At 42.1% G+C, this 23,242-nt stretch overlaps 2 protein-coding genes across 9 annotated transcripts in view; one reads left to right on the plus strand and one right to left on the minus strand.

Moving 5' to 3' along the window:
• Positions 1 to 15,046, minus strand: cbx1b (chromobox homolog 1b (HP1 beta homolog Drosophila)). Of its 4 annotated transcripts, none has more exons than XM_048560932.2 (5): positions 14,920 to 15,046; positions 5,658 to 5,832; positions 3,748 to 3,922; positions 2,815 to 2,909; positions 1 to 2,394 (listed from the first exon to the last, which is right to left on the minus strand). In XM_048560932.2, the coding sequence occupies exons 1-5, from the start codon at positions 14,921 to 14,923 to the stop codon at positions 2,253 to 2,255; spliced, it is 591 nt and encodes a 196-aa protein (XP_048416889.1). In that variant the 5' UTR covers positions 14,924 to 15,046; the 3' UTR covers positions 1 to 2,252. The 4 variants fall into 4 exon arrangements, with proteins under 4 accessions (XP_048416889.1, XP_048416888.1, XP_059494789.1 ...); XM_048560931.2 differs by lacking the exon at positions 14,920 to 15,046 and adding an exon at positions 13,974 to 13,996 and having other exon boundaries at positions 2,815 to 2,906; XM_059638806.1 differs by lacking the exon at positions 14,920 to 15,046 and adding an exon at positions 13,974 to 13,996.
• Positions 15,047 to 23,242, plus strand: part of LOC125466442 (sorting nexin-11-like) — a 132,734-nt gene continuing 124,538 nt past the window's right edge. For 2 of the 5 annotated variants that reach the window (XM_059638808.1, XM_048560943.2), the window contains exon 1: positions 21,827 to 22,059. The gene's annotated coding sequence lies outside the window, so the exon portion shown is untranslated. The other 3 variants (XM_048560937.1, XM_048560939.2, XM_048560940.1) reach the window with 3 other exon arrangements.

Genomic DNA, 23,242 nt, shown 5'->3' on the forward strand with positions numbered 1-23,242 from the left:
TTTGTTTTTCCTGTTTTATTACACAATATTTGCGTTCCTGTTAAACAACACGGTGTAATGTTGCAGGAGCAGTTATCACAATACTTAATAGGAATTCTACAAAAACAGATCCTTTAAAACCAGCTAAAATCAGTTCTCCCCCTCTAAAAGACAACATTTGATGATTAAATGTGAATCAGACAGAAGAGCTGCAATGTATGAAAACTAGGAAAGTGGCACTAATACTTTTAGTTTCCATGCTTGTATTTTTCCTTCCACAAATACCTCAAACATACCCACATCATTTCCCCACTGCCCTCTTCCTCCCCCCCCCGCCACCCCCCATCACGTTTAAAAAGATTACTAATGAGAACATAATCAGTCTTACTTCAGTTACACAAACACTTTGTTGAGCAATACTTTTCCTGCATTTGGACACTTGGATTCCGATGTTGCAGACAGTTGGGAGAGGCTATTATGGAAACAACAGCCACCTCCCTTTTCCAGGTCTGCGGTACGTGAATTATAATGAGACAGCATACTCTTCTCTCTCTCCCTCTTCCCCGCCCCCCAAAACCCTCCCCAATAGACAAAACACAGCCAGAATCACAATTCTACTGGGGACATTTTTAAAAGGTAGTTTTTTTTTGGCTTGATTTCTGACTTGGGCAGGTAAAGCCAAATCCATGCCCACCCCCAATTGCTATGCACAAGATCAATGTCTCAAGCAAAGGAGCAGATGTAATTCAGTGATGCACATGTGTATTTGCTACACAACTTCCCTCTCCTCCCAAACAGGTTGAACAGATAAATTAATGGTTCAGTGAGAGGTTTCACCAATCAAACAACTGAGTCAATAATAAAATGGTATACTGGGACCAAATAAACTTAAGAGTTCCTGGGGCTATCCACCAAACACTCCCAGAGCGATAATTACACCTAGTACCTACTCGTGCTCCTCAGCTGGGGAATGAATTAGATGGGCACTGGCCCCAAGCTGCCACGCTTTACACAGCTGTCTGGAAATAAAGACTGAATTACAAGAGCACTCCACTTCATATCTTCAAAAGGTCACTGATCCAGCGATGGCAAGATAGTGGAGAATGTGGTGCTGCACTGGGATATGGTATTTGGAATCTCAACCTGCACAATCATAACCAGCTGGCTGTGCAATATAAGTAGGGAAGGTACAGTGAAGCTGTTGGGATAATGCTTCCAAAGTAAACCTCCATCTGACCACAAAAAAAAGGCATGCATCCAAGAAACAAACGTTTCTTTGTCCCAATGCTGCTAACTGCTAGGTCTTTTTGCAGTTCTGTCTGTACTACACAGCTGCATTCTCCTCCCAGAATCCTGGGCAGGAGCAGATTCCATCACTAGGCAGTGGAAGTTAAACAATTATCAAGCTTTAATACAAAACAAAATCAAAATCAAATTAAAAATTGCGTAAGCCACAAGAATAGCGAGTTACTCTACTTCACATGACTGGAATCTTGCACCAATCAGCAACCTCAAGAATTTGACCCTTTAAGAAATCCTGTCCAACATCATTTGACTCTTTAAGAACGCTTTTCTCACTAATTGAGGTTTATTGTTGGATTGTAGAGCAACCTGCACTAGCCAACAAGAGGAGAGTCTTTCACTATAACTGAAACACTATCTTAAAAGCAAAGAAAAAAAATCCAGGGGACCGAGGCTCACAATGGCAGGATACTCATGAGCAGGAGCCACTGAACTCTCTCTCCATCCCGCTCCAATAAAGGTGTAACTACAACCATCAGGCAGCCACACAGGGCTTTCTAAAGTAGTTGTCACATCTCAAGACAAGTCAAATAAATTCTGACTAAGCTGCCGTTCAGATCCGGAGCATGTGAAGGAAAAGGCTGAGGAGAGGGAGGAATTTTAACCAAAACCATCATACGTCATATTAAAAAGAGGCTACTGTTTAAATGGCACATCAGCCCTACAGACTCCTTTCCCCTTTGAGGATTCAAACCCTATGCTACAAGCCAAGGTAACTAATCTACAATTCACTGGCTTCTACAGTTGTTATCCAAAAATCTGGAGGAAAAAAAAATCATGCTGCATTTAAAAACACAACCTGTCCCATCCCCTCCCAAATGTTGACAATGATATGGGTCTGAAAGGATTGAGAAAAGGTACACCCGGAGAACTATACACCTGTACAACTGAAAACCACTTTCTGAAAAGTCGGGATTATTTTCTCGTCTTGTAAAGTTGTAATGGGAGTTGCTTAAGCCCCTCTCCCTTGATTACTTTTCCTCCTTCTTTTCTTCCTCTTCAGATGGGTATGAATGCCACGTCAGACGTTCCTCATAAAATGAGATAACCACCTGGGGACACTTGACATTTGCCTCTTTTGCTGGAACCAAATCAGCCTCATCAGAGTTTTTCCTGGATGGAGAATAGAAATTAATAAGTTTATGAACAACTTTCAATCTGATTTGGTCTGGAATCTGCAAGTACACAACACACCTAACTGTGTCAGTCAAACTCACACTAACAGCTCCTACCCAGGCAGATTATTCTTGGTGATAAGCTTTCTAACTTATTTTCTGGTTTGGGGACAGAAATGGTGAAGACAGAGTAATTGGATAATTCTTTCAAAGACTTCACAGACATGATAAGCCAGACAGCCTACTTCTAAGATTAATTATTCCATTCTACAATTTCTTTCTTCCACCCTTTTCTACCCTAGTTAGGGACAAATTTATATTCCCATCCATAGATTGAGCTCTTTTAGTCTCTAGCCAGAGTAACATGTTTTGGTGGGAGGCTTAAACCCAGAAATCAATTTTAAAAGCTAGAACTCACCACTTCATGAGGAACATGAGCTCTCCGCTGGAGTCTGTAGCCCCAATAATACGCTCTGGCTCCAATCCTCTGGCAAAACCTCTTGGCTTCTCCTGCTGCAAGAGAAACACATTAGACCTCTGCCAGGAAGGAGGGGTGGGAAGATGGTGTGTCATCACTGTGACAAACCAAGAAATCCACAGAGAGACAGGTTTACTCAACAGAAAGGGATAAGGATGACACTAACTCACCTAGAGCTGAGTCTAACCCTCCAAATCCTTTAAACATATCAGGCTGCCTTGGCCAATAAACAGTCATGTAGATACTAAAATATAGTCAAGATCTGGCACAATCTGTCTCAGAGCAATTGCCAAGAATTATTGTTGAACACCTTAATCTACAATACCCGACTCCTCCCCTCAAAGCCATGAGCTCGTTTCTCATGAAAGGACAGTAATTTAAGTAGTTATTTTGCATCACTTGCTTTCGTTCTCATGATACATGATCCAAACTTTCCACTGTCTTGATTCCAACCCTGCACATTGGTTTGAAGGGAACAAGAATGGATTCATAATTCTATTCCAGTACTATACAGCCAAACTTGGAGGGAATGGCCAGTTAAGGACCGCTTCTCCTCACCAGAATAGTTCTAGAAAGGGACAGGTTACAGCAAAAGTAGATCATTTATCCCTTTGTAACAGAAGAGATGTTTAAAATGTTCCTAGGATTTTACTCTGTAATAAAATGAGATAACCACCTGGGGACACTTGACATTTGCCTCTTTTGCTGGAACCAAATCAGCCTCATCAGAGTTTTTCCTGGATGGAGAATAGAAATCAGGCTGCCTTGGCCAATAAACAGTCATGTAGATACTAAAATTCAAGGCTCGAGTATCTGTGCGGGAAATGGAAGAACAGGTAATATTTAAAAGAAAGCAGAAGCATATTCACAGACCTCCTCTCTCCTCTTCTTGTTTTTATTTTCCTCAGTTTCAGTATCAGACTCTGCTTTCCGTTTGGGCCCCTCTGTTTTGTCTATTCCATCATGTGCTATTTTCTGGGACTGTAAAAACTCTGCGATGAGATCAGGACAGTCAAGATTCTCCTCAGGCTCCCATGTGTTGTCATCACTGAAAACAAAAATTCAGTTTTAGACAGCAGGCCAAGAGCAAACAAACAACACGCGCCCCCCCCCAAAAAAAAAAGCTCAGCTTAAGGGCCTGTACTGTGCTGTACTTTTCTATGTTCTATGTTCTCATCATCAGTCTCAAATAATAACAATATGATAGAGCTGTTCTGGGCCACTGGGGCAAGATTAGATGGGACAGGGATTTTCAAACAAACCCTTATTTGGGTCTACATTACGTTTTCTATCCAGTTTCACTCAGCATCACATACATTACATTAGATCTGCAATCAAATGTATACCTTCTGCACACACTGACTATCTAACAATACAATTCAGGCTACGGAAACTGTGCGGCTTCCTATATTGTAAGTGATGCATCTGAAACACAGATGTTGAATGGAGAAGGACTGTTGAGCTGTGCTTTGGTGTGATTCACAAGGATGTAGCCTGTACTGTCCTGACAGTAAACCACAAACAGACATAGGAGCTCACAAATCAGTGCTTCAACACTTAAGTATGTTTACCTTGTTTACAGCTTCTCAAAATTCCAATGAGAACTTTAATCTTCTCAAAAAAAGCACTTTCGTTCAATGTGCTACAATGTTGTACAGAACTGAAGACCCAAAATGGAACGCGAAAGAAAGACCTCACCTTAACTACTGGACTGCGGTGACACAAGTGACACCACTTTGGCCAGCTTATGAGGCAATTCAAAGGGCTTTAACCATTCTAATTTATTTTTGGGGACCAAATTAATGAAATTGACTGCTCTTTTCTAATTCCTTTTTAACTTGAGAATCACATGCCAATGCAATTAAAAGATGTTAACGGGGAGGTTAAGAAGACAGAAGATGTAATCTAATTGCTTAGTGAAGGCAACTATAGCTGATTATTTACTCTGTTTCAAAATTAAATTCATCTGATAGCTTTGCTGCATAGTGACAAAGAAATCTCTCTCTGGCCCATTCCTTAGTGACCAGCAATGGTAAATGTGTATCTGGCATGGCCATGATGCTCATGACAGAGCAGCTTTCTGTAAAAATGCTTCTTCCAGGAACAAGCCTGTTTCATCATTTCATAAAGACATGGCTGATTTGGACTGTAACTCCATATCCATTTTATATTCAGTGTCTATAATTAATCTCAGATTTTAAATTATGAATCTAGCTAGCACCTAATATTTTTTGTGGAAAACAGTTCCACATTTCCATTATCTGTGGTGATAGGAAGAGCTTGCTTAACTTCCTTCCTGAGTGGCACGGTTCTGATTTGATCAGGTTATGCCCTTTCAGTTGCCCTATCCATTCCTTTCAAAAATCTCAGAAGTTTCATTAAATTACCCTTTAACCATCCAGATTCCAGGGGAAAAATACACGGAAGTTAACTCAAAACAGGCCATTCAAATTAACCTCTACTGGTATTTATCATTCGAACAATAGTTCTAATCGCGTTTACTCATCTTTTTCCAGTACTGTTTCATGCAACTACCTTATCAGTCTAATCCTGACACAATCTAGCATCAAAAAATGATCGATATATATTCTGTAGCTTTTAAAATTCTCCTGACACAAATTCTAAGTCTTAGTTTCCCTTCAGTGACCAGGGGATAATGTGTGTGATCTCTCATTATCTAACCCGGATAATATTCTGGTGAATGTGCTGCACGCCTTCGAAGGCCTACATGGAGAACGGACAGATCTGTTACTGAAACTAACATGAATTTATTAAACACTCACTCCGAGAATCCTTTCCACTTCAGCAAATATTCCACTTTTCCTTTCACGATACGCCTGTCCAGTACTTTTTCAACGACGTACTCTTCCTCCTCCTCCTCTAGAACCTCCTCCACCTTTTTCTTGTTTTGCTTTTTCCCCATTGTGTCCAGTCTTAAATTGAGAAGTGAGGCTGAAGCTGTTTATAAAAAAGTTAACTAAATTGAGAAATTGTAAAATCAACACAAACAGTATTCCTTTCAAATCAGAATGCATCACTCACTACCCCCCTCCCAGACACTCTCTAAAATGAATTCTGCCACACTGATAGTCTACACTGTCATAATGAGCGCCAAATGAAAGTTTGCAGGATACTAAAAAAAAGATAATTTTGAAATTCTTATTGTTCTTACACATTTTCACAATCTTGCCCCTCTCAATCTCTGTCAACCTTACAACACTTTAAAATTTGTTTATGTAGGCATTGCTGACTGGGCTGGCATTTATTGCTCATCTCCGATTGCAGATTTCCCACCCTAAGAGGACTTTAGTGAACCAGACGGGTTTAAGTGTGAGAACTGAGAAAGGTTACATTGTCAACAGTCTACCTTTTTTAATTCTAAATTTTCTATTGAGTTCAGATGCAACCACAGTGGGATTCAAACCAATATCCCTGGAACATTACAGACTCCAGTATATTATTCTAATAATATTACCTCTGCAATCCACTTCTTCCCTCTTATAAATACCAATTTTTATTACGCTGCTATTAGTTTGTCTTCAGCTGTCTGGATCTTTAAAGGAATTTCTTCTTCAAACCTCAGATTCTGCCATTCTATCCTCCTCTAAAGGTGCTTCCTAAAACTTACTTTTTAGATCAAGTTTCGGTCATATATCCTAATGTCTACTTAACTGATTTGTTTTGTGTGTTTAACAAAAAATGCTCCCATAACGCAGTATCTTGCTGCATTATGAATTATACAGGTACAAGTGATTGTACACATGTAATAGTATGGGGGAGGTGGGATATAAAGAGTTAAAAGATCATGGACAGGGATGTGACAGAGGTTGACAATCGTGCAATTTAAAACAAAAATGATCACCCTCTTTAAAACCCCAATTTCCAAACAAAGGACAAAGTAAAGTTGCAATCCTTCTGTTGAGCAGAATTCCAACATCAGCCAGAGCCGTGGTAATGACTGAACTGAATGTGTACAACAGCCTTGTTTGCATATTGACCAGAGAACTGTTGACATCAAATCGGCAGGGCTTAAACAAAATGTGACGCTGCGTTTAAAAGTAAACTATATTTTCAACCTATCATTGGAACCAGTCAACATCCCAACCCTCAGTTGATTCTTCTTGTCTAGCAAATTCCGTTTCTTCTCCCTATCCATCAGTTTCTCAGCTGTTATGAAGGGCAATCTCATTCACTTTGGAATAAAAAGTTCATAAAACCTACTTATGTTTCAAAGGGAAGAGGGTTGGAGTCAAATATTTAATTTACAAATAAAGAAATTGTGGAGTTTTTTGGCTGCATGAAGTGAAACCATAAGCTCCAGGCAAAATAGAAAGGACAGGGGAATTCCCTTGTACAACACTGGAGACACAGTACTTTAAATGACTAATCTTCGTATGAGTGTTTGTGCAACTATTTCTGCTGTCACTATTTTGCTGGAGATTCCCTCCTATTTTTAGGATCAAGAGGTTTTCGTTATGGAAGTCCCACACAATAGTGAAGGACAGTGTCGATACTCACTCCATTACTAGGCTGGGTTTACTATAAAATTCCAAGTTATTTGCATTCCGGAGTTAATACTGTATTCTACTTATGTAGCAATTTGCTGCAAGGTGGATCAGTCCAAGGCTTGAATTGGCTTGTGACAAAATGAGCAGACTTTTGTATTGTACACTCCATAAACCAGATGCCTGGCATTATACAAAGGACAGATAGCTGTGGGTTCTGAAAAAGGCAGATCTTTATTAGCGGAAAATCACCTATGAAAAGAATAATAAAATTGGATATCTTCTTGGGTAAGTCAGTGAAACTGGCTGGTAGGTGATAGGGAGTTTGAGCACAGTAATGGAAGCACTGAGCTCCACATTTCACGTACCGAAACCACTGGAGACAGGGAAAAAAAACCCTGTCAACTGTGGTTAGCTTGGATGTAAGTACTCTAAGGGCTTCAAATCAGAACTGTGATTATTGCAAAGCAAAGTCTCAGTATTTTAGATTAGATTCCCTACAGTGTGGAAACAGGCCCTTCGCCCAACAAGTCCACACTGCCCCTTGAAGAATCCCACCCAGACCTATCCCCCTATAACCCACTCACCCCTGAACATTATGGGAAATTTAGCATGGCCAATCCACCTAGCCTGCACATCTTTGGACTATGGGAGGAAACCGGAGCACCCGGAGGAAACCCACGCAGACATGGGGAGAATGCGCAAACTCCACACACACAGTCGCCCAAGGCTAGAATTGAACCCGGGTCCCTGGCGCTGTGAGGCAGCAGTGCTAACCACTAAGCCACCATGCAGACTGATCTAGAAAACAGTTGTCCAAATCCAGAGTTTATGTTGTACTCTGCTCCTTTGAGAAGGATAGTGAATGTGATGCTGAGAAAACCTGAGGAAAAAGAAGCAATTGCAACATGTGGGCTTCATCAACAACCAAATGATGCTCTTTGTTGGACAGTGTCGGGTGGTTGCAAAGGGATCTCAACTGTTTGCTGAAAAATCGACTAACAAAATCGGTACTTGTGGCCCTATCCTATCCCTCCCAACAAGGAGGAAAGCTGCAAGCAACACAGAAATCAGATTGCACCTACATCCCACATTCTCTTGAAGCAGCATCTGGATCATAAATCTATGTAGTGAACAGTTGTAGGAAGGAAGAAAATGATGCTCATATGGACAGATGCAATTACAGGATGCCATTCAACCAGTCTGTTTTCATCAGTCTTCTACAAATCACTTACCCACAAACTCAATCCATCAATACCACCCACACCACTTGTTCTCAAGTACCTAAAGCCTGTTAACACAGTGTTCCAAATTATCACCATCCTGTGACTTTAATTATTTATTCATTCAATCGGGCGTGACATCGCTGGCTAAGCAAACATTTATTGGCCACCTCAATGGTGATGAGCCCCCTCCTCGAACCAGTGTAGCACATGTGATACAGGGATGAGTTCCAGCATTTTGACCTAGTGAAAGCATCCCTGATAGCCTGGTGATGCCAGGCTGTCCATCTGGTTTCATCCCTTTTGCAGGGGGGATTGTAATGGATTGATACAGCCGAATGGCTTGCTAAGCCATTGCAGAGTCACCCACATTGTTGTGAGCCAGAATCACAGAGGTCAGACTGGATAAGGATAGCAGATTTCCAACCTTCCAGAAAGTTGATGAATCAGGTGGGTTTTTACACTGCCCCACACAATTACACTCTGTTTTGTTTCACCACCAGAGGAAGATTTCTCCATATTGGAACCTTTTAACATTTAAACACCTGATCAGATCAATCTTCTAACTCAAGGGAATACAGACTGAATGTATTTAACACCACCTCATCATTAAATTAATGCACCACCTCTGCGTTCAGTATATTGTTTCCTGAGGTGCAGTGTCAGAAATGAACAACGACACTAAACAGAGCCTTTGTCAGATACTACATAACTGGAACATCATTTGAGCAAAAGGCCAACATTCTATTAGTTGCTTTGACTGTTTTCCATGCCTGTCTAATGATTTCCAAATCTTTGATCCTCTGCTGTTCATAGTTTCTGAACATATAGAAAATTCAACTTTTTTCTACTTCTTTAGCTGTTCCTGAAGGAGGTTCAATTTCTTGAAAATGGTTGGTAAAATTCATCAAGTTTCTGTTGCTTATAAAGAAATTATATGGCACATTTTGCTGTTTCAAAATTGCTTTAATAACTATCAGAAAAAAAATTACATTTAAAAAGTACTGCAGGAATTTTTTGTTCAGAACTATTCATAAAAAGACTTTGCAACAGACTGCCTCAAAAAACATAACTCCACTGGCCTTATGCCTCTTGGCAACCTTCCATGTTCACTGTGTTCTAGCTCCATGACGCTGTGTGGAGACGGACTGCACCTGGCCTGCTGTCTGCTCCCTTTAGCTTTCAGATATCTTAACTTATTATGCATTTCCTGTGTGTTTTTTTCATCCTCACTTAACATGATGTGGTTTGATGACCAGTGTTGTACTAAATAAAAGATCGCTTATTAATTTAAATCTTAGCCTATGTTTGTGTTTGCAAGACCGCAGGAATCACTCCATGCATAAAATTGTTTCAGATATCATGTGCCAACTCCACCTCACTGAAAGAAGGCAAGGTCATCATTGGTTCAAATACCTACTAATTAGAAGGTTGTGGGTTAAAGTCCCACACAAGAGACTGAGCCTATAATCCATGCTGCCACTTCAGTGCATTACTGTGACACTTCTGCGATATGGAGAATATTTCACATTTGTAAAATGAAGCCATGGTCTGCCCTCCCAGGCAGGCACAAAGGATCCTGTGGTGCCATATCAAAGAAGAGCAAAAGCATTTTTCTCAGTGGCCTGCCCACGATTTCTCACTCAGTCGGTATCACTAAAATAAAGTTGCTGGTCATCAGCACGTTACTGCTTAAGGGATCTTACTTCACACAGATTTGGCTATGATGTTTCCTACAATATGGCATAACTACACTTCAGAGCAGTATAATCTCATTAGTAATGTTGTATTTTGGGGCATCCTGCAGTCAGGAAGGGTGATATACAAACAAAAACATTTATTTCAATTGTATCAAACTGCTTATTAGAGAGTAGGGATGTGGAATTAAGTACAGCTTTGTCAGTGAGCACCCCATGTCCCAAGAATGGTTTAACAAACGAACAATGAGATATTCCCATTCTCCAGGCTCCATTCATGAACAGCGATGAGAGCATAATCAATTCTTATTGCTCCTCCCCTTACACACCCAGGACAATCACCCAATCTCAAATGTTTATTCCCAAACTAATGGATTGACAGAAAGTTAGATCTTATGAACGGCGAACGTGTAAGCTGAAGATTTCAGAAGAGTCAGGGAACTGATTAAGTATGAGGAATGGCGCAGCAACCACAAATTTATAGACAGTGCTTTTCACAAACACAGGACTTCCAAAAGTCCCACTGCAGACAATTAAATACCTTTTATGTAATCTCTGTTGCAATACAAGAAGTATATTTATGTAGAATATTTTAATAATTTTCATTGAAATGGCCATACGTCACATAAGTCAAAACCATAAAATAAGATCAACACCAACTAATCATGAAGAATTATACTGAACACTGAAAATAAAACCATCCAGAAGGGCTAAGCTTTTTTAAATAAATACATTTTATATATAGTACATATTATATATGTGTATTACACACACATATATATACACACACTGAAATGATTCCTCTGAAGCTGACTTTCATAAGAGGACTTTGAAAATTATGTCCATCATCAATGCAGGGGTTTCAGTATCATCTTGCATAAGAAATTAATTCCCTCCTAATTCTAGACAGCAACAAGCTTCATGTTCTATATTTTACATTGTAAACCCCTTCCCCTAAACAAGTTCTTCATTATGAAATGTGAATATTTACAGTCCCAGTATGTGTAGCCAACAGTCTGGATTACCTAATCACCTATTTAGAACATTTTTGGAAAACTAGTCTAAAACATGTAGTTTTGCTTGATGTAGACCTTTATCAAAGAGGAATTGGTTAAAAAGCCATATTGATGCAAACAGGGAGATGATGATTAGGGCCGTGAGGAGCTGCAGTCAGTTGAGATTGCATGTCCGAGTACAAATGTTTGCAACCCACATGGCAACACATTGGGTGTCTTGCCATGTCAGACCTGCGGTCAAGCTTACAAGCAGGCTTGCTGGCAGCAAGTTACAATCCACAGCCCAGTTTTAACTGTTCACAGCTTGCTGCTGCTGGGCTACAGGAGCAGGGAGGCAGCTTGGAGGTCAAAGTGCCTATTCACAAAATGAAACCTATGAAATTTAATCCTGTATCACAAGTAAGAAAAATTCTTGTAAGCAACGGTGGGACTTTAAGGCAAAATTATTCGAGTCACAGTTGACTGGAACCAAATGACACTGCCATTCCCCAACAAAAAAAACTGTCAGGATGTAACCTGGCTAGGCCCATATGACTAGATTCCTTTCATCACAAACTAGTGGTTTTAATAAACCTTTGCTTCCAACACCATTATAACTTGTCTGACAGGTCCATATTCAAAAACGTTCATTTACACTATTGACCAATATTTGCACTAAACTGTACACTAATTCTTGACAGCATTATGTACTGATTGTGAACTCATGAGACACTAAATCTGTTACTGGAATATGAACCAGGTGTTAACACAACCTTAGAAACAAGCTCAGAAACCAGATCTCCTGGCTGGAATTAGAATTAAAACAGCAGCAATGGAAAAGCAGCTTCTCTAAGCCCTGCTGCTCTGCAGAGATTGCTCATTAAGAATCAGCTCACATTCTCCTCGCCTCCTCTTCTGTCAAAGGATTTTTTAAGAAGATATATAGATTTAGTATTTCTGGGTGTCATTTTATTTTAAGGCAATTTTTATTGCAGAGTACCAATTAGTGCAACAGACTCAGAGTCAGTACCGACCAAAATAGTGGTTTCAATGAGATCCTATGCTGCATCACAGCCAGTTTCACAGTACTATTATTGCCTGGCAAATTTCACTGTATCCTGGCAACAACTTCATGAGTATACCTCTTAAACAAGATGAAGTACAGTAACGGGTGCATAACCTCATTCAGATCAACAACTGGTTATTCTGAAAAATTGTCACCGGAGGCTTTGATTAAAGTGTCAGTTTTGTCTCAGTGGCAGCATTTTCACCTTGGCGTTAGAAGATAGTGGATTCTAATTCCCCCACATCCAGGCTGACCTGTCTTGTACTATCCAAAATATCTAACATCTGATAAGACCTTAAGTGCCATCTGCCTTCTTAGATGAATGCAAAATATCCACAGCAACTCTGAAAAACAGCAGAGTTCTCCCTGGTGTCTCCATCTCTTACCCTTCAACAAATATCACTAAAAATATGTTCTGAAGGAGTCATACCAAGCTTCAAATATTAATTGATTATATCTCTACAGATGCTGCCAGTCTTGAGTTTCTTCAACATTTTGTTTGAAATTATTAAAGACCTGACCACTTCCACATTATTGTTTGAGAGGTTTCTGTGTCTAAACTGGTTGCTACACTTCCCACATCATTAAGCAGTGACTATATTTCAAAACTACTTCTTGGTTGAAAAGAGCTGCATGATGATCTGAGTTTGTGAAAGGCATGGTATAATTTGGCACCAGTTGAAGAGAACCATCTGCTAAACCTCTGCCAAAGATCTGGCTGACAAGATAGCGCCAAGGAAGAAACTCTCTTCCTTCTCCTGCACTGTGTGGGTCAAAACGTGCACAAAATAAAACACGATTCACAGCAGAGCAAATTATTGAATGAATGCTGCTGTCCAGTTGTTAAAGGAAGTCACCACAACAAATAGCAACGTGACATGATCAGTTAATCTCTCCGCAATAAATAAACTCCTTCATCGACTAGAATCATTCATTGTTTCTCTCTCAGTGGATAATGCTAGATCTGTTAAGCACTTCCAGCATTTTGAGATTCTTACAGGTTTAACATCTGAAGTATGTTTCTCTCAGATTAACAATTATCCATTTAGATAACCCTCATTTGGCTCCTGCGTTGTTAGTAAGGGGGGGCGGGAATAACGGTCAGGACACGGTGTCCTGATCTTCTGAACGAGTGGACGCGGGATCTTTAACATCCCACAGCATCACTCCATTTAGCGTCCCACCGAAATGATGGCACGTCTGGCAGTGCAGCACCCCCTCAGTACAGCACCACACAGCGTTGGCCTAGATTGTGCGCTCAAGTCTCTGCGGTGGGGCTTGAACCCACCATCTTCTGACTTTAGAGGCCAAATGCCACCCACCGAAACCCAACTGACGCCTTCAAATTGGGCGGGGAATGAAGGAGGATTCAGTGAAGTGGGAAAAAATATTTTCAAATTAATGCAACGAGTCGCCGTTAAGCTGCAGGTGGTGTTTGCAACTTTAAAAAGGGAACGTTTAAAATGCAAACCCGTACCTTTTATAAAAAGGAGCGGCCGACGGTAATACTAGTATTTTAAACCGTCTTCAAATCCCACGATTACTATAATCTAAGAAAACAAATCTTGCAAAAATACACAAGCTGTTTTGGTAAAAATGTAAAAGAAACACACACAAACAAAAGGCTTCTTCACAACCCGCCACGGTGACCGAGCGCCGCCAGTGCGCAGGCGCGGGAAATTCCAACATGGCGCCCAGTGGTGGGGGTTGCTGGGAGTTGTAGTCCACGCCGGCCCTGCTTCCCGCCTTCATGGGGGCCTTCAAAACCCGCTACTCCGGGGCTAAAGAAGGGAGGGCGTCGGCCACATTCCCGTCGCATATCCTCCCCGCTCCTGCCTGGGGAGAGGGTAGCCTCCCCGCTTCGAAAGGAGCAGATTTTCGTCTTCTTTTCAGTGGCTCGGAGCGCCCGCCCATGCGCAGTGAGGCGCCGCCACCGCCGGACTACAAACCGCGCGCGGCACAAATGTACCCGGGACAGGGACCAAACATTGGATTTCGGTGAAAAAATGTGCTTCGTTTTCCCCCCAAAAGTGCAAGTTCTTCGTAGAAACACGACTGTGAACGTGCATTTAAAATCCTCTGCATAAAGTAAATACAATTCTCAGCGTTAAAACATTCCTCTATGATCCCGCATGGCGCACGCGCACTAATCAAAGCAAGTTCATGTTTTTTTAAAATGACACCCTTTTTCTCGCAAATGAAAAGAAATTGACGCGGCATTTCAAAAAAAAATAAAATCAAGTCCTTGGCGACGAGGATAACTTCGATTGAGGAAAGGAGATGCTTTTGAATGGTCAGGCCGCGGCCTAGGCCCAGGGATCGGCACAAAAAACCCCGAGACACAATAAAGCCCGAGGCCGCCCTCCCCTCACATACCACCTCCCCCCCCAACTTAAACACCATACAAACAACAACCCTTCACCTTCACCACCCCTGCGCCGCTGACCAAAAATTACAAAGGGCGAACGGACAAGAAGCAGCGGGATACCGACCCCCTTTCTTCGGTTTTGTTTTAAAGATTTTTTAAAAAAAATAAATAAAAGAGTGGAAATGCTTTACCCATGTTGCCGCTAAAGATGGTGGCGTGCCGGGGAGTCGGAACCAATCTGCGGGATGGGGCGAGTAGCCGGAGCTCGGGAGGAGGCGGACCCGGGGCTTGTGGGTGGGCGGCGGTTTGTGGGGTTGGCGGGGAGTGGGGGGAAAAGATGCTGCTGCACTCGGTCACAACCGTCCTGAGGTAAATCCACGGCGATTAAACGGGGCCTGTTGGTTTTTCAACGAAAAGAAACCTACGGCTGATTATTAACTGCTGCGCCTTGGCCCCGGCTTCAAGTGATTGTGTTACTGCTACCTATTTATTTTGACCTGATAAACTCAGGGGGAGGTTCGGCCAGAGGTGGTGACTGCAGACTGTTAGGATCACAGAAATCACCAGAAGCAATCATTTTAAACCATGGACTATTCCAGTGCTATCCTGGCTACCTCGTCTTCCACTCAGAGGTGCTGTCGTGATGCGGTGGAAGTGCGCCTATCCCGAAATTAGGAGCCCTAGGTTCAAATCCCTCCTGTTCCAGAGGTTAACACCTCTGACCAGGTTGATTATAATATGTGATAATGGGAACTGCAGATGCTGGAGAATCCGAGATAACAAGGTGTGGAACTGGATGAACGCAGCAGGCCAAGCAGCATCTCAGGAGCAGGAATGCTCACGTTTCGGGCCTAGACCCTTCATCAGAGATTATAATATGTCTTCTACTCCATCAAAATTCAAGCTCAACCATAACCCTGCTGCTCGGACCTCGCTCGGCTACATTGTTGCCTGGTCCTGCAACACTTCGATTTTGAAATTCTTATTTCTAAATCTTCCAGTGACCTTTCCCCTTGTCAATTTCTCTCACTTCCCCCAGGTCTGAGATGTCTTAGGCACCTCAAATTCTTTCCTTTTGAGTACCCCTGATTTTCATCACTCTACAGTTGGAACCTATGTTTTCAGCTGTAACCACCACTTCTGAAATTTCCTCTTTAAACCTGTCCACCTCTGTTGCCTCCTTTAACATCCTTCTGAAAAGCTATATGTTTGGCTGAGCTTTTAGTCACTTGTGTCAGTATTTCCTTTTGGAGTTTGGTGTCACATTGTGCCTGATTGATGCTCTTGTGAAGTAGCTTGGATTGTTTTACCATGTTAAATCTGTTAAAGTTGCAACTTTTGTTAGCTTCCCCATTTTAAAGTTGCATCAACATTAAGTAATTATGAAACATGCTGGTCTGGTCAGCTCAAGGGCATGGGCCTTGATACTGAAATGAAATGTGAATGTTACTATCTGGGCAAATATTTATTACATAACCCAACTGCTCTTGAGATGGCGATGCTGAGCTGCTTTCTTGAATTGCTGAAGTTGATCTGGCCTTTTTAAAACCAACTTGGAAGAAGGCACTAAGTTAGGCCAGTATCATCAAACAAAAGACACTCTTGTTCTTGGCTACTTCAATTTTCTGCCCAAAGGCAAGTTTCATTCACAAAACTCTGATCTCCACCATGGCTCCAAAAGGGTCCTGAACTCAGCTCAGTCAGAAGAGGGTTTGAATCAAATGCTGTTGGTAGAGATCTGACCCGTATCGACTGCTTGGTCAGCTGAAGCAAACAACCAAACAATCTGAGTCAACTTTGTAATGGCAGTGGTGGGTGAGATCTTCTGAAATGATGATTGCTAGTGTTTTCTGGTGTAAATCCATGTCACTGTTGTTGGCCAAATGTAGGTCTTATTTTCAGCAAGGGGATCACTAAGGATGTAAATGAAAGGCCAGTGTCTATTTCTTATGTTCTTATTTTTACCAAGCTGAATGCTAGTTTTGGATTCAGTGTGTATGATGCTGATTGTCACGAGTTTGAGACTGATTGTCAATTATTAAGACAGCCAATAGAGAAAATCTGATTTGAACAGAAGTCCCAGGGTTAAAGATAGTATTCTAATTTCAATAATTCATTTCTCATAGCTAGAACCACAGAATTGTACAGCACAGAAACAGACCATCCGGTCCAACTGGTCCATGTCGACCAGATATCTTGTATAAATCTAGTCCCATTTGGCCCATATCCATCTAAATCCTTCCTCTTCATATACACATCCAGATGCCTTTTAAATGTTGTAATTGTACCAGTTCCACCACTTCCTCTAGCAGCTCATTCCACACACGCACTATCCTCTGTGTGAAAAAAGTTGCCCGTTAGGTTCCTTTTAAATCCTTTCCCTCTCACCTTAAACCTGTGTCCTCTCGTTTTGGTCTTCCCTGGGGAAAAGACCTGGCCTACTTACTCAAACCATGCCCCTCATGATTTTATAAACCTGCATAAGGCCACCCCCTCAGCCTCTGACACTTCAGGGAAAATAGCCCCAGCCTGTTCAGCCTCCCCCGATAACTCAAACACTCCAACCCTGACATCCTTGTAAATCTTTTCTGAACCCTTTCAAGTTTCACAACAGCTTTCCTATAGCAAGGAGACCAGATTTGCATGCAATTTTTCAATAGTGGCCTAATCAATGTTGTGTACAGGCACAACATGACCTCCCAACTCCTCTACTCAATTCATTGACCAATAAAAGCAAGCGTACCAAATGCAGCCTTCACTGTCCAATCTAACTGCGACTCCACTTTCAACGAACTACAGACCTGCGTGCCAAGGTCTCTTTGTTCATCAACACGCCCCAGGACCTAACTACTAAGTGTATAAGTCTTGCCCTAATTTGCCTTTACAAAATGTGGCACCTCACATTTATTTAAATTAAACTCCTCGGCCCACTGGTCATCTGATCGAGGTTCCGTGTACTCTGAGGTAATCTTCTTGGCCATCCATTCCACCTCCAATTTGGTGTCATCTGCAAACTTACTGATCATACCTCCTGTGTTCACATCCAAATCATTTATATAAAATGACAAAAAGCAGTGGACCCAGCACCGATTCTTGTGGCCTCCAGTCTGAAAAGTAACTGTCCATTGCCACCCTCCCATCTTATGAAATAATTCACATTTTGGTGCAATGCAGCGCCTTAGACTCCAGTCATATTCAGTTTCCCTTTGAAGTGCTAATACCCTCGCGTGATTATGACAGTAGCTGTTTGATTACGCTGAGACGGGGATTGAGGTGGGGCAAGGCACATCACAAATGAACTCTTCTCCGTACGTGCCCCATCTAACATTCATACAAACATATGAATCTGGAGGAGAAGTAGGCCATTCAACTCTTCAAGTTTGCTCTGCCATTCGGTAAAATCATAGCTGATCAATTTATGTTCCAAATTCCTTGTAGAATCATAGAGTTATACACCATGGAAGCAGACCCTTCAATCCAATTCATCTGCACTGATCAGATATCCTAAACTGATCTAGTCCCATTTGCCAGCATTTGGCTCATATCCCTGTCAACCCTTTCTGTTCATGTGCTGAACTAGATTTGTTTTAAGCATGATTGTAACAGCCTCCACCACCACCTCTGGCAGCTCATTCCATCCATACACACACCCACCTCTGTGTGAAAAAGTTGCATCTTAGGTCCTTTTTAATTCTTTCACCCCTGTCATCTGCCCCCAATAACTTTGATTCCCCTGCGTAATAAGAACCTATCACCTCCACTTTAAAAATTTTCAACTATTCTGCTTCCCCCCGCTCCTGGAGCTGAATTCCACTTTATGTTCCATTGGTCAACTTTCTGTCCACTCACCTAATCTATGGTATCGACCTCCATCCTTGATATATCATCTTCACAAATAAAATCTACTTTTCTTTGTGTTACCTGCAAACTTAGCCACTGTGCCTTGAATCCCTTCATCTGTGTCAGTGATATAAATTGTAAAATGTGATCTGCCCAGCACAGACCTCCGTGGGTCCCTACTTGTGACGTGCTGCCAAACTGAAACAGATCTATTTATGCATACTCTTCATTTTTTGCCAGTTAGCCAACTATCTATCCGTGCAAATATGTTACTCCCTACACCATGAATTCCTATTTTCCATGATATCATTTTACGTGGAACCTTGTTAAATGCCTTCTGGAAATCAATGTACAATATATCAATGTACACCTCTTTATCCACAGGTCATATGACATCAAAGAACCCCAATAAGTAGATTATATACAATTTCCTTTTCACAAAGCCATGCTAACTCTTTCAGGTCATCTTGGATTTTTCCCAGTGCCCAGTTATAATGTCTTTAATGATCAATTCTAAAATTTTTCCACAACACAAGTCAAATAACTGGCCCAAAGTATCTTGTTTATGCCTCCCTCCCTTCTTAGAGTCATACAGTACAGAAACAGACCCTTTGGTCTGACCATGTTCCCAAAGCGAGCTAGTCCCACTGCCAACCCTTGGCCGATATCCCTCCAAACCTTTCCTACTCATGAGCTTATCCAAATAAGGGAACCGCGTCTCCCGCATTTCCCGCAACACAACCCTCACACCCCGCCCCCGTTCTCACACACCACCCCACCAACCTCCAGACACAACGCATCATCCTCCGACACTTCCGCCATCTACAATCCGACCCCACCACCCAAGACATTTTTCCATCCCCACCCTTGTCTGCTTTCTGGAGAGACCACTCTCTCCGTGACTCCCTTGTTCGCTCCACACTGCCCTCCAACCCCACCACACCCGGCACCTTTCCCTGCAATCGCAGGAAATGTTACACTTGCCCCCACACCTCCTCCCTCACCCCTATCCCAGGCCCCAAGATGACTTTCCATATTAAGCAGAGGTTCACCTGCACATCTGCCAATGTGGTATACTGTATCCATTGTACCCGGTGTGGCTTCCTCTACATTGGGGAAACCAAGCGGAGGCTTGGGGACCGCTTTGCAGAACACCTCCGCTCGGTTCGCAATAAACAACTGCACCTCCCAGTCGCAAACCATTTCCACTCCCCCTCTCATTCTTTAGATGACATGTCCATCATGGGCCTCCTGCAGTGCCACAATGATGCCACCCAAAGGTTGCAGGAACAGCAACTCATATTCCGCTTGGGAACCCTGCAGCCCAATGGTATCAATGTGGACTTCACCAGCTTCAAAATCTCCCCTTCCCCCACGGCATCCCAAAACCAGCCCAGTTCGTCCCCTCCCCCCACTGCACCACACAACCAACCCAGCTCTTCCCCTCCACCCACTGCATCCCGAAACCAGCCCAGCCTGTCTCTGTCTCCCTAAGCTGTTCTTCCTCTCACCCATCCCTTCCTCCCGCCGCACCTCCATCTCCTACGTACCAACCTCATCCCACCTCCTTGACCTGTCCGTCTTTCCTGGACTGACCTATCCCCTCCCTACCTCCCCACCTATACTGTCCTCTCCATCTATCCTCTTTTCTCTCCATCTTCGGTCCGCTTCCCCCTCGCTCCCTATTTATTCCAGAACCCTCACCTCATCCCCCTCTCTGATGAAGGGTCTAGGCCCGAAATGTCAGCTTTTGTGCTCCTGAGATGCTGCTTGGCCTGCTGTGTTCATCCAGCCTCACATTTTATTATCTTGGATTCTCCAGCATCTGCAGTTCCCATTATCACTTATATTTACTACTCCCCAGTCTAATGGAACCTTCCAGAATTTAATGGAGTTTGGAAAATTAATACCAACACATCTGTTATGTCATTAGTCACCTCCTTGAGGGTGTCTATGTGCATAGTTCCCTGAACGTTGCCACCCAGATAGATAGGGTTGTTAAGAAGTCGTATGGTGTGTTAGGTTTTATTGGTAGAGGGATTGAGTTTCAGAGCCATGAGGCCATGTTGCAGCTGTACAAAACTGTGGTGTGGCCACACTTGGAGTATTGTGTACAGTTCTGGTCGCTGCATTATTGGAAGGACGTGGAAGAATTGGAAAGGGTGCAGAGATTTACCAGGATGTTGCCTGGTCTGGAGGGAAGGTCTTATGAGGAAAGGCTGAGGGACTTGAAGCTGTTTTCGTTAGAGAGAAAAAGGTTAAGAGGTGACCTAATAGAGACACACAGGATGATCAGAGGATTAGATAGTGAGAGCCTTTTTCCTTGTATGGAGATGGCTAGCACGAAGGGACATAGCTTTAAATTGTGGGGTTATAGATATAGGTCAGATGTCAGAGGTAGGTTCCTTACTCAGAGTAGTAAGGGCGTGGAATGCCCTGCCTGCAACAGTAATAGACTCGCCAAGTTTAAGGGCATTTAAATGGTCATTGGATAAACATATGGATGATAATGGAATAGTGCAGGTTAGATGGGCTTCAGATTGGTTTCACAGGTCGTTGCAACATCAAGAGTCGAAGGGCCTGTACTGCGCTGTAGTGTTCCATGTTCTATGTTCAAAGATGCCATCCACCTGGATCTGGAGACTTATCAACCTGCAACTCCACCTGTTTTGGTCAATACAGTCTCCCTAATGATTATGATTTCGTGAAGTTCGTCTCTTCCTCCAACCACCTGATTTATAGTTATTACTGGGATTATTTTTGTATCCTGTTTAGTGAAGACAGAATCAAAATATTTATTCACTACATCAATCATTTCTTTATTATCCACAATTAACTCTCTATTCTTGCCCTATGGAGGACCAACACTCACTTCATTTTTTTTCATGTGCCTTTAGAAACTGCCTGTTTTTATATTTCTGGCTTTCTCTTACGCTTTAGTTTGTCCTGATTAACTGTATCATCATTCTCTGCTGTTCTTTGTATTCTGACTAATCATCTCTTTAACCTGAAATCAGCCATCTCAGACTGCACAGAAAACCGGGGATTTTCTGCCTTACTCTGTCTTTACTGGACACATTTCTGATAAATAGCAAGTTTTTAGTTGGTAAATAGTCCTCTAATCTATGACTGTCTATTCTATACAGTTTAGAGGTTTGCGGAAATAGTTTTCCTGTGGCCTGGTCCCTGTGAGGAAGGAGTTAATCTTCCAGCACTATCAGTGTTTCTGCACCTGAAGCTATCAGGTGATGCCGACGGTTGAAAAAAACAGGCTCAAGCGTGCAGATGCAATGTGAACAGCCATATGTTTTCACAGTTTGAACAAAAATATCTTGAAAATGGTAAACTAACAGTTTCATTTTTTTGACCCATTTACATAGTGAATGCTAATGTAAAGGGAGCTGTTTGGGAGAAGTTGCTGAAGGAGCTGGACTACAAAAGAGGCCCACCCACTGGCTTGCAACTGAAAGCCATGCTCACAGGAAGTGCAGGTTGGAAAATCAATGTTACTGTGTATGTCTGACCCACCAATCTTGCTTGAATGGTTTTTATAATGGGAGCATAGTTCTGAGAATTGATGTAATTACATTGTTGCCCCATCTTTAACCTGTCATCCTACAATGCCGGTTTAGCTGCTGGGAGTGAGAACAGGATTTACAGAGTCCTGCTGTATATGTAATCTCCAGTCTTTTGAGCAGGGCTTGCTCAATGGGAGGATGTGATTGCGGAATTAACTGTGCAATGTTAATACAGGCTGATTTGCTAATTTTTCGCTATCAGCTATCAAACCCGTACTCTGGTTTAATAGTGTAACCCCCTTTCTGATTTCCAATATTGATGCTATAGATTTGCTGTTTGAAAGGCAGTAATTGTCTGCATAATTGCAAACATGGAATTGTGCCAACTTTTATCCCAAGAACCTCCCTTGGACTAAATTCTCTCTGACAAGCCTCAGGCTTTGAAAACACACAAACTTGGTGTCACTAATTAGCACAATATTTTATGATTTATGACTAGCAGGCTGTAACGTGCATTTGAGTCCAAGGTCAGATCAGCAAGATTGAATGGAAGGTAGAGCAGACTTGAGAGGCTATATGTCTGTTTCAATTTGAAGGGATTGGATGGAGATTCTCAAAATTATAAAGGGAGTGGACAGAGTAGACAGGAAAAAACTGTTTGTGTTCATGGCATGACCAAGAAACAGAGTGCTGTTCTACAGGAGGATAAACCTTGTTTTATGCAGTCACTGTTTAGGACTTGGAATGTACTTTCTGTGAATATGCTGAAGGCAGATTCAATCCTGGAATTCAAAATAGAATTGGGTAATTATAAGGGGAACAAAAGAGTTACCAGCCTATAGAGTAAAGGTAGTGAAGTGGTATGTAGTCGGTTGTTCTTGCAGACAGCTGGAGCAGACATATTGGCTAAATGGCCTCCTTGTATAGTGTAACCATTCTAAAATTCAATGCAGCATGGTTTGATGTATGATACCTCCACTACTTCTCCCTGTTTTACCCTTGCAGACATCCTGTGCTATACGTTGTGGACCTTCAGTCTATTTCTTTTTTAGATTGGTAAAACTGGTAAATTTAGCAATTAGAATTTGAAGCAAACCTGTGAAAGATTAAAGAGCAGGATAATTTTCATCTCCACTGTCCCTTGACTTTGGATTTT

Source organism: Stegostoma tigrinum, chromosome 31 (genome assembly GCF_030684315.1).
Source record: "Stegostoma tigrinum isolate sSteTig4 chromosome 31, sSteTig4.hap1, whole genome shotgun sequence".
Taxonomy (NCBI): Eukaryota; Metazoa; Chordata; class Chondrichthyes; order Orectolobiformes; family Stegostomatidae; genus Stegostoma; species Stegostoma tigrinum.

Bases quoted from the DNA above. Each gene is read 5' to 3' on its own strand.
- cbx1b (XM_048560932.2), bottom strand. The intron at 3,923-5,657 runs GTGAGTGTTTAA...TTTTGTTTTCAG, and splicing joins AAGTGGAAAGGATTCTCGGA to TGATGACAACACATGGGAGC. The intron at 2,910-3,747 runs GTCTGTGAATAT...TTTCTCTTGCAG, and splicing joins ACAAGAAGAGGAGAGAGGAG to CAGGAGAAGCCAAGAGGTTT.